At 37.5% G+C, this 12371-nt stretch overlaps 1 protein-coding gene across 15 annotated transcripts in view; it reads left to right on the forward strand.

Moving 5' to 3' along the window:
* MEGF11 (multiple EGF like domains 11) overlaps positions 1-12371 on the forward strand; it is a 279056-nt gene that overhangs the window by 75000 nt on the left and 191685 nt on the right. For all 15 annotated transcript variants that reach the window (XM_068958591.1, XM_068958594.1, XM_068958589.1 and 12 more), the window contains 2 exons: positions 2150-2251; positions 4111-4211. In XM_068958591.1, the coding sequence (XP_068814692.1) occupies positions 2150-2251; positions 4111-4211 (203 nt within the window). The remainder of the gene's footprint in view (positions 1-2149; positions 2252-4110; positions 4212-12371) is intronic.

Consider the following 12371-nt stretch of genomic DNA (forward strand, 5'->3'; position numbering starts at 1 on the left):
ACTTTATCTACCAAATTTCTGTCAGCGTGAAAGAGTGTCTGCATGAAAGCACTGAGAATTAAAGGCCCTGGTTTCTACTGTTACAGTGTTCTGGTCCTAAAAGTGAATCTGTGCAAGCTGTTATGAATACATAGAAACCCACTAGCCTTGATAGGCTTCACCTTCTTGCAGGGTCCGTTTGCGGAGGCTAAAGTTGCTGTACTCTTAAGTTTAACATGCTAAATTTCCAGTTCTCTTCTGTGGATTAGTTTCACACAGACATGAATTACCGTACATGTTAGCAAAACAAACCCTTTAACAAGAGGAAACACGGATACATAGTTTAATGGCACAATGTTTTGATTTTAGAGGCCTCAATTAGAGAATTAACTGCTTGTAGGTCATGCAACTGCAAAGCAAAGACTATACATTTTCAGGAATAAGATTTTGCAGTCTGTGAGGTGAGGTGAAGCTCATTCAGAGCACAGGAATAAAATATTGATTTTGTCTCAAGAAAGTCAGCAACCTAGAGACCCAATCAAGGAGAAACAAAAATTAAATTCCAAAATTGATTGGTTGTACTGACCAAGATGACTTTGTTACTTAGATGTTAATAAATCAAAGGGAAAAGATTGTTAGGGCAAGCAGTGGGTAACAAACAGGCTCATAAAATAATAATTAAGAATTGTGAGTGTTATTGTTTTACATTCATCATGAGCAAATATTTTACTTTTTGGTGTTAGTAGCAGTAAAAAGCACTGTCATCAAAACCAACAAATTGTGAGAGAGGACAGAGGCAACACGTAGTAGAATCTTGGCTTGTCTAGAAGGGGCCGTGGCAAGCAGGGCAGTGATAGTCCAATCTTTGATTTGAAGCCAATCAGCCTCTCCAAACAAATATTTTGGTATTCCCTGTTACTTACGGGTGCAATCTCACAGCCATTAATCACATCAGCAGTCCCACTGATGGGAAGGAAATCACTTGGATGGTTAAGACAATCAATATAATGAATGACTTGGAGGATCTAATGCCTCGGTCTTAACCCTGCCTCAAATGATTTCAGTACAATTCTCCAGAGATATTGTAGATCTGATGATGTAGAGCTTGTTACCAGATCAGAACCTTGGATTGTGAGCCTCTTAACTAACATACACACTTACTGTGGGGAGATGCAGTATTCTAAAATGACCAAGAAGAACAACTCATTGAGATTTATGTTCCTAAATCATGTGAGAGGCCCAGTCGCTCTAAATGTAATCATAATAAGTAATGTGGTACCCGTTCCATGAATAAGTACTGTTTTGGGAAGGAAGGGATTGCCGCATTCTTAGTAATGTGATTTCTAACCAATTTGCCTGAATTTTTTAATATCTATTCATTTGTATAAGGAAGGATAACCACATTCTAGCTGTATCTCAAAGGGTTCCAAATCTAAGACATGACTGAATTCACGATGTTACAATTTTCAGTTAGTTCTGAGGTTATTTCTGCTACAAATTAGAAGGATTAAATTTGTGCAGTTTAAAAATAAACACTCCTGAGCCTTTTACAAATTATTGTATTTGATTGGTGCACCCAATATTATTTGAAGTAATGATGCTCCTTCATCATAAAATGAAGTATCAGGATCTCGTCATGCTGGCAAAACTCAGCAGTGGTAAGCTAATATGAGCTCTTATTAGCATGGTGCAATACAAGCAAAAATTAACAGTCCTAAGCAGGAAGGCAATTGAGACATTTTAAAAACAGGGTGCTTTTCTCTCTTTTAAAACTTGCACTGCTTAGTTAACTAACCGCCCTTTTCACCTCCTAAAACAAATATGAATTTTGGTAGCATTTGTTTCTAATTCAGAATGGAATGATCTTTTACTCAAACTGAAATCTCTGTATCTGGTTCTGTTGTGGAGTCCGAAGTGTTTCCAAAACCCTGAGGAAGAGCTATGGCTGAATTCTATTTTCAAAATACTGAATATCATCACCTGGGTGCCCAGCAAAAGGAGAGGAGGGGACAGGAAGTTTTTTTCTGCATTTAGATAAGGTCTATAGTTTCTAACATCACTGATTTAATTATTTCTCATACTGGATTTAGATGAGTAGCATATACAGGGAACTGAAGCTTTTCATGTTGCAATGAACAGCCTTTCACTTTCTTTCTTTGTCTGTTCCTAGCTACGCTGTGACAGTACAGGAATCTTACGCTCATCCTTTTGATCAGATCTATTATACAAGATGTACTGACATACTGAACTGGTTCAAGTGCACTAGACATAGGTAAGAACTGATCCCCAGACATTTTAATTTTACTTGGCCTTTTCATCTCCTCATATAACTTTTCTTTTTAAAAAGCTTTTGTGGTGCTCTAATACAGGTATGTAAGGAAAGATATGTTTTACTATAATTACTGCTTTGGCGTTGTAGGCCATCATCTGAGGTAGAGATTTTTGCATGAAATTTACGTGAGATGAACGATAGCCAGTCTTTTAAGGGGCCATTCAGGTGTATGCACCCTTGCCGTTCCCCGCTACCACGTGGTTGGAAGTGTCTATTACGTGACCAAACTCCAGCTATCCTTGCCGAGTGATCAGTGCATTCCAGATTTATGACAGGAAGTATATGCAAAATAACTGAAGAATTAGCCACACACTTGTCACATCACTTTGATGTGATTTGGTCACATGATTGGTCACTGTGATTTGGTCTCATGATGGCACCTTTGCATTTTGAATGCATGTTGTCCATGGCCTCAGAACCAGGCTTCTCCAAGGAAAAAGTGTGTTAGGAGGCAGACTAGCGGCATAATCTATGTTATGCTCAGCCCCCTTTCTTTCTTTGAGAAAGAGGGCAGCGCATGGTTTAATTGTTTGGTGAGCTTGTTCTCCATGGAGCCATGTGAAACAATTTAGCCATTGCTTGGAAGATACAAATGCATAAATTATGTTATAGCAAGGTCTCCCTTTCTCTTTAGCCCACTTTTGATACTTGGGATCAATCAGGTTAGTGATAATTGGAAATGGATTCAAATTTGAAATACTGCATCCAAATCTGTATTGAAAATTAAACAGAAAAAGGATGGGTCTGTTCCTAGTACTGAATGAAAGTTGATACTACACAGCGAATTTTTCTTGGGCTGCAAGATAGCAGCTGTTGTGCTCAGCCTGATTTTGAGTAGAAAAGTATTCTAATATCTGCTAACATTTGCAATCTTTCGGGTGTTAGTTAGCTACTTGGTACCTTAATTTTCCATGGATTCCAGTAGGAAAGAGGTTGTTCAGCACCATACCAATCCAGCTGTGTGTTTTTAGTTTTCTAGCTTCAGTGTTACAAAGTATGGAACTGAACACAGATACAGAGCTTTCTGGACTATTGTATTGGTTGGAATGCAGCAGGGTAGATTGGATCAATTTATTTAACATGAGTGACAATAGATTTCATTCATTTCATGTAATTTCGAATAAATTAACACCAGTTAAGCTGTTTTGAAGTGTTTGCCTTTAAATATTCTCTGTTAAATATTCACTTTCTACTCTGGTATCATTGCTAATGCTATGAATAATCTCAAAATACTACAGAAGGCTTAACACTTCTAAAAAATTTTTGTGTTGCAGGAGAGAAACGTGCTTTAAGTACTAAATTGAGACTATAATGTCATTTTGCAAGGGACTAATGCCTTGGAAGTGTTACCGAGTAGAAAGAAATCACCTTGGGGTTAATTTCAAGTGTGGTAAATCAAGAGCAGTTTCCATTGTGGTAATTTCTGGGGTAGCATGCTGACGTGGTAGCGTCCGTAGGAGATTCTGTTGATCGCATTGCTGATAGGCAGAAATGAACTGTCTTTATTCTTGAAAAAACTATTTGCCCATGCTTAAGGACTGGGGCAGTATTTGAGATAGCAGTCCTAGGAAGGGCTGTGGTGATTGACTGTCCTGAATACTGTGTTTATAGTAGAAGGTATATTTCAAGTTTCCAAACAAGTATTGACTTTTTTTATTGTGGCTTTTCATACCAAAAGCTTTTATACCTTTTAAAATAATTATTGAATGCTATCCTTGCTATAACTTAACACAAATATAATTCCAGCAGTAGGCATTGATTTTCAATATTGTCAAATGGCTTTCTGTCTTGCAATTTAGAATAAGTTATAAAACAGCATATCGAAGAGGACTAAGAACTATGTATCGGCGAAGATCTCAGTGCTGCCCTGGATATTATGAAAGTGGAGACTACTGTATACGTATGTACAAAGCTTTGATTCAGATATGACAATTAAAAGTAGTTATTTGGAGGAGATGTAAAGAAATTAAAGATGCATTACAATAGTAATGTTAAGGGCTGATTTTCAGAGCTGCTCAGAGCCTTTAGGTCCCACTGAATTCAGTCAGAACATTTCATCTCTATGCCTTTCAAGCACATCAGTAAAGTTTCAATGAAATAGCTGGGGAGAGCGTTTCTTGAATCAGACCTTACCTTGAGGAGTAATTATCAAAGTATGCACAAATGTTAAAGAACTGGGGAAACTGAGAAGACTCTCAGGACTGAACTATTCTGTAGCTTAGGAAGAAGCATAAAGTTTCTGCCTCTTAGCCTTGAAAGTGTCATTACTTTTTAAGCTTATTTTATTTTATTTCGGGTAAGAATGGCTTAAATCTCACTATGTTTCGTATGGCTCCTATCAATAATTTTGCTCTTTTTAAAGCTTCACAAAATGTCAGAAGAGCTGTGTTCTAATTGCACTGTGTAAGGGAATAAAAAGCTTTGGAGTGTGTTAGGGCTACAAAAAACAAAATGGAACGTTCGGCAAAACCTAAGAGCTTTGTTAATTGAAAATGTCCTGTACTCCAACATCAAGTTTTTTCAGTATTGCAGTTTTCTAAATTTTCTGAGTCAGGATGAATTTGCTACGCTATGCTCGAAAGGAAAATAAAAGCTGGGAATCTCTTGTCTACGTCTTATTAGAGTGGGATTATGATATAAGCAAAACAGTTTCTGATCAGCATCAGGATCCAAATTTTATTGACAGGTTTAGAATGCCATAGAATAATTTAAATGTGAAAATGATACAATTATCCAGCTAACTTTAAATATCTTGACGCAGTGCTTTAAGGCTGTGTCTATCTACCTCTGTTAGTGCTTGTATTTGAGTACTTATATTGGACTTGTATTGTAGTAGTTGAGCATCTTGAAAACATGAATAAACCCTAATCTCATTTTAAATGCCCTTTGAGCCACAGAGTTACTGTAAAGAGGCTTTGGAGTATGCAAAGTTGGCCATCCCTTTGAGATGAGGGATTAAAATTAGCCTTAATTCACAGAGAGAGGGATAATTTGATCTTTCGAAGTGCACTGTGTGACTCAAATCCAGAAAAACATTTGACAGAACCCCTTTTCTTCACTGAAATCATCCCTATGCTGAAGTATGCACTTAGCTTTAAATTTCTGAAGTGTCAACATCGCTTCAGTGGCTGTTGCACATAATATTATTACCAGCTTGAACTTTGTGGCTCAAAATCCGGCATAGAACATACTTATTTTCACTTTGCTCCCTGCAAAGTATTGATTTTTTTTTTTTTTAATTGCCATACTGGTAGCAACAACAGGAGAATTTTGCAGACTCTCTGATTCTTTGAGAAGGTAGAAGTTCTTGCTGCACCCAGGATATTAACATTTATTTTAAAATAAATTAAAAATAAAAATTTTAAAATAAAATTTAAAATAATTTTTTTTTATTTTAGCATTTCCTGCCACGTTTTGTCTTTATATTATGGAGAAAGAACAGTATACACCACACACCAAAGGTTTGCTAATGCAGAACAGTCAGCATGTATCTGATCAGAAAAGGAGTTTCATGTTTGACACAGTGCAAATGATACTTATTCTCTCTGTGGGTTACATGTGCAAGAGTCAGATTCTTATATTTCATTATCTGCATGGTCATGAATGCAAAGTATATGCCTCAGGAACATTTTCCATGTATCCTCATTCCTTGGAGGTCTGAGCAGCAAGTGCACCCAAGAGCAAAATGATGTAAAGTAAGAAGTTCTCCATCATGATTGATAGTAGTGTACTTGGTCTTATTGTTTTGGTACCACAAGTAGCCTCATTCTTTCACAGCAAAGCAAACAAATAAAGAAACAAACCTTTGACCCAGCAACCAGGGTTGTTGGTTGTTGTGCAGCCAACAGTTTGGAGGCACAATGGTATTTAGCTAATGCGATCCCTCCTTTTCCCATCTCATCTCTTCTATGTGTAACACATCAAGCCCTGGTCCCATTACCTCTGTATTTTTTTCAAGATACATTCCTTCTCTAACAAGCAATTTCTCCCCTTACTCACTGGCGGCTGCAAAGAATGATTTCAATTTTCATTCCTTGTGGCCCCTCCCTGCTTTTATCTCTTTCCCTAGCTTCCCTTTCCCAATTCTTTCTTTTCTTTAAAATGATGTTTTTTGCTAATTTCTAATAAGGTAGTCTAGTAGTCCTATCCCACATTGCTCTAGACACGTTCGGTGCCTGTTCCCCTAATGGAAAATGCTACAAGAGGAAGGGCAGGAGACACCATCAAAATCATTCCACTTGCCTGTGCTGCTGCAGAGCGGCATAGGTTGGAGATGAGAGTCCTTCCTCTGAGCCCCACTGGCACCAGAGAAAGGAAGCTCCAGCCCTGCAGAGCAGGTTCTCCTCACTCAGCCAGCCCTTTAACATCTATTCCATTAGCAATCATGGGAGCTACTACAACAAGGGGAGGAGAGAATACATCCCGCAGTGAATCTGATGATCAAAAGAAAGTTTGATTAAAAAACAGTGTAGATTAAAGGCTAATTGGTTCTTCCTTCATTAATAGCAGCCTTTATTTTTTGCAAAAGTTAAATAGCTTTGTAATTAACAGTGACATGTTTAGACTAGTCAAGGCTGAGTTTAAATCTCTATTAATGACTCTCTCTTGGATTTTAAAGCAAGAGTGAAGGCTTTCAGCTACTGTTTTGATCTTCTCCCTTTTTGCTTACTATCTTTTTAAAGGCATGTCAGTTATATGTTTTTAATTTTGTCCTCCTGCTGGGACTTCCTAAATTTATTAGAACTGATAAAATCTATCCTATTTAGTTCTAAATGATCAGGTTAACCCAGGGCCTTTTGCTCTGCCATTCCTTCTCCAGTGTCTTCTCCTAACTTTTGGTATCTCCTTGTGCTACTGCCCCCTGAAATGTGGAAGTTAGACACATGATCAAATAGTTTAAATTTTTAACTGGCAAATTATAAATCTACCTCGTCTATTGGTACTTAGGCTAAACAGTTTTGAAGTATGAAACTGTCTTCTTTGTGCCTATGAAGGACTTGGAATATTTTGCAGTGGTATATAATACTCAAAGTAAATGAACATGAAAAATTCTGCAAATGTACGTCTGCATTTTTTTCCCATTAATGTCTTAGAAATGGTTGCTGCTGTTCTGGTAGTTCTGTGAAATGATTCTCCCCTTCTCTGAATGTGTTTATACATGACATAGCTTTTCACTGAGCTCTCCCTGAAAACAAACAGCATACTCTTGGTAGTAAATCAGAGCAACTATGATTTACTATACTTTGTTTGCTAAGGTAAGCTTTTGGCAAAGCAAATGCATAAACTGCAGAATTTTTTTTTAAACAACTACACAGTTTGACCACCCTACAAAGTTTCCATAAGGATATTTTTTAATTTCCCTGCCTAGATTAGTATCTGTGGTAGATAAAACATCTCTGAATACTTCTTTACTGCTTAAAAAAAAAAAAGAAAAGAATATTACATGGCTCTTTTGTGGATCTACCCTCTGAGTAGATGCCAATTGAATATTTCCCTTTAAAAATACATCAGGTGGAAAGAGCCCCTATATACTAAATGGATATTTTTGTCTGAGAACACACTCTTTTTGTCTGAGAGACCAGTGCTTTGTTCAATCTGTCCATTTTAATCTTATTATTGCACCATGGATTTATATAAAAGAGAAGTTTGTTCTGGGTAACAAAAGGGTCAGAGACCCAAGCATCAGAAAAAAGGAAGATGGGACAGCAAGCAGCATCTAATTATATCTGACTCTTTGGCAGAAAAAAACAACCTTGAAAAAAAGTAACACAAAGTTGGGAATTCACCTTTTCTTCATAGATGGAGAGTATTTTAGTTTTTAACAGTACTATTTTTTCTTCTTGTGCCATGCGTTCTCTTTCTAATGTATAAATCTATGCAATGTGACAGAATTTAATAGTAACAGGATTAATGATTTAACAATCTTATTTGGTAGCGTTGTTCCGTCATTCAAACCTGGCAAAATTTAGTTGTGTTATAAATTGACCATTTCATGGTTCTTTCTTTTCTTGGTCGAGATAGTATTGATCTCAGATTGTTTCTCAACATTCAGCTTTCCACGTAATAATTGCCACAGCCGTCATGAGGGCTCCTTAGTTTCTTTGACAGCTCTTTTTATAGAGAAATTCTTGGTCTCGCTGGTTGAATCTCAGTCTGTCACCTACAGTGGTAGTGTGCCAAGGCCGGACTTTAGGGACATTATTATATTTGCATGTGGTTATTTGCCCTTCCTGTCAATGAGGTTGTATCTGACATCTGTCATGAACTTAAAAAACAAATGCAGAAGTTATTTTAATAGTTAGCTTAGTGAAATTATGCAAAATTGGGAGCTGATTTCTATATTAATAGGATGTAGGATTTTAAATAGTGTTCCATAAATGGTGTAATTCTTAATAGACATGCAAACTTCATAGTACAGTGCATGTTTTTATATTTTAGTATTATGAAAATTCATACCTCAGGATTGCATTCAGATTTACAAGGTTGCATGTCTAGTGTAGTTTTTGTAGCCTTTGAAAAGGCTGCTTTATTGGAGCCATATGGCTAAATTGTTAAACATCTGTACTATAGAAGCAACAATTCGAAAGCTTCCTGCCATCTGTATGAATTACAATACTTACAATTCAATGCATATGTTACAAGAACACACCAACACCACAGTCAAGTGCACTTAGGATGAAAACAAAAATAATAGCTTATGTGATCAGCGCAAAAGTTGCACGCTTAGAAAATGTTGAATCAGCAGTTTAAACAACCTGAATATTCATAATGTTTGCTTGTTTGTCACATTTGTTGATTATTTTAACTTTATAAGGCAGTAGCTTGTTAACATTTTAGAAGAAATATTGTCCCCCACTTCTTACCTCGATTTTAAATTTCTCTTGGCCAGCATTCCTATAACCTGAACGTATATTGTTTGAAACCTGCTGGACTTAGGAAATATATTTTTCTTATCTTTATAGACATACATTACAACTCGTGCTAGTGCTTTTTGTAAGAGCCTTACTGTAACATTATTCAAGTACAGCATTCCGTTCATCAATAATGCAACATAAATTAAGGGAAATGATATAGCTGTACATAGATTCTTTGTATCAGGGGACGTTCTCTTCCTTTTTCTCTTTCTGACCTGAGATGTATGCCATTCTGCATATAGCACTTTTAATTGTAGAACTGAAATGACAGTAGGTGACACTTTTTGAAATTCCTCTTTTTATATGCATTTGAGATGATTCCATCTATCTTTTCCCACTAAGTAAGGTAGGGAAAATAACTTGGATCCTGTGTGCCCCATATGAGGGGAAACTTTCACAGGAACTAAGAAACTGTAGTTCTAATAGTAGAAGTAGTAATAGTAGTCTTACTGGTACATGGTGACTGGGAAGAATCCCTGTTCTCTTTATTAAATGAGCAGCTGGGTTGATAAAGAACAGAAGCATCATAGAGCAGAACTGATTATCTGTACTCATCTTCTGCCACATTTGCTATCATACAGCTGAGTGTAACCTGAGGGCCATATGCCAATGTCTGATATACCATATTACAGAATGTAATTCTGCTCTGTAAGTTAACGATTTAATCCAGACTGCATTCAGGCTTTGCTATAATCTCAGGGTTTCTCACTTAGCCTCCATAAAATTTCATATAAGTTCTCCTATGTCAACTGGACCCTTCTAAGGTCTAGTTATTGACAAAAAATTCAAAAAAAAATTCAAAAAGAACTTCTGTGCATCCTAGCTAATTTGCTTCACATCCCTCAGACGCTCACTCTGTAAGCTAAGGAAGTTCTCAGTTGTCCTGCTGAAATCAGTCTTCTCTATTTTATCTTGCAGTTATGGAGTAGTTCATAGCCTTGCAACCAGCAGAAGCCGTGCTTATTCATTTTGAGAACCTTGGAAGGCAGGTATATTTAGACAGGAAGAGGAGGACCAAGTTTCTGAGTGGGTCAGTTCATACTGTGGCATAGATAAAGACACTAGGAAATTATTTAGACTAAAGATACCTCTTTGATGGTAAGGTGCAAAAATCAATTCTCATCTCCCATAGATCATTTATTTGCAGTCAGCTTCTGGATGCTGATGGATTTACAGAGTTGTTAGTGGAGAGTTGCAATAGAATAAGGGAAGGACTGACTTATGGAAAAAATGCAGTAGAAGGAGAAGAAGCAAAATGTTCATACAGGGGAATGAGGACAGCACAAAACCAGAAGTTATGCTGAAGCTATGCAGTGTCTCAAGGAGCTTAATAAATATCAGAGGAAAAATTATACTGGTATTATTGTTAGTCGGAAAAAGATCTTGACTGTTGCTCTATAGATTAGCAGTAAAAAAGCGTTTCTGACTGCTCCGGGCAGTCTTAGTTTGGTGAGTATAAAAGGATGCTGGGAATGTGGACACAGCAGTAGGTCTTGGATCCAGGGGTGCTCACGAGTATTCATGCTAATATCCCAGATGCCTGGAAGCTTCAGCAGGCTCAGAAACAAGACACAGGAATCACGGATGTGAATTCATTGCTGAATTCAGATAAATAGCTATACAAAATTTAGTCCATTAATTTGTCCAATTTTAGCGAAGGCGGGTTGGTCCCTCACTGCTATATATAGTTCAGCCCAGGTCCACCATCTTTGGGGGACATCCTCAGTTACTTCCTCCTCATTTACAAAACTTCTTTAATACCTCTGGTCCCTGTCCTCCTCCTGCTTCTGAATGAGGTGGAGGGCATCAGCGCTAATCTATGGTAGCTATGTTAAGCTAAGCGGCTCGGTTCCTCCTATGATGGTGGTATCCATTCTCTTGCATAGACGTATAAAAACAAGATACATGAATGAATTGCTCTTCAGCACATTTACGCACAGAACTTTTGCCCTTTAGCATCTTCTGGAGTTCTTCTATGCCTTCAGAATATTTCTCCCTCCAAAGTTCATGAAGAGTCCAGATGTGTGGGGAGCTGGGTTAGCATCCTGAAATGAATAAGGTCAGAAAGCAGAAGGATATATGAATCATGTTTAAAATTAAAGTTATTTTCTTGATCACTCACTTGCATCCTTCTCCCATTTAATAGATTTATTTCTCTTTTGTTCTGAAGAATTTGTAAAGACTATTAAAAAAGGAGGTGGGAAAAAGAGAGAGAGAGAGCGAGAGAGAGAAGGAAAAGAGTAACCTAAATCCTTTAAAAAGGAGCTCCTTTAAAAAGGGCTCCTGGTATACGTACAAAATCTGAGCTAACACCTTTTTCACTTCCTTCCATTGTATTTTTCTCTGGCTGTTACCCTCCCCTGCCCAGTCACAGGGTCTTGTCACAGAGCAGCTCTAACCATCAGCGAAGCTGTCACCTGTGGGGGATGATTCTCAGGCAGAGTCCTTGTTGACTGAATGAAAGAGCTACTATAACTTGTGCCAGGTCTAAGCACCGCTTGCCCCACTTCCCTCATTTCTAGTCACCTTATAAGACTGAAACCATAAATAAAAATGAATCAATGTCACTACAAGGATGTCTGAAGTGCATACAATAGAATAATAGCCTAATATAGCCATGCTATAGTTGAGAAAACATACTCATCAATAGGATACGCATGAAATTTCCTTGTGCTTTTTTGGTCTTTGTGCCTCTTAGTTTTAATAGGGACAAGAGACTAGTTTGAAAATATGTGAACCAGTCTTTTCAATTATTTTTACTAACTTAAGAACCTGAGAAAGGCTGGAGTAGTGCTGGTGGCCATCCAAGCTGGGTCTGGGTCTGTGGGCCTTGCTCCTACCGCTCTCTGTTTTCCCAGCCATCTATAGCAACGGCCATGGTTGCCCTGAATATGTAAAACTTGCAGGCAGGGGGAGGTATCTGGCTACTTGGGAACATTTGCTTGTAGTTCAGCTACTCCCTAACTCCGTCAAGGGAGTGAGACTGGCTGAAACTATTTCACTGATTGAATTTGGCCCGTGGGTTGCATGTTAGAATTACGTGCACTGCTTTCTTCTGTAAATAACATGTAAATATCTTTCACGTGACCTTTTGATTACTTTGATTATCTGAAATGGTTACTTCTTCTTACTGGTCCTCCTAAATA

Source organism: Struthio camelus, chromosome 12, assembly GCF_040807025.1.
Source record: "Struthio camelus isolate bStrCam1 chromosome 12, bStrCam1.hap1, whole genome shotgun sequence".
Classification (NCBI taxonomy): Eukaryota; Metazoa; Chordata; class Aves; order Struthioniformes; family Struthionidae; genus Struthio; species Struthio camelus.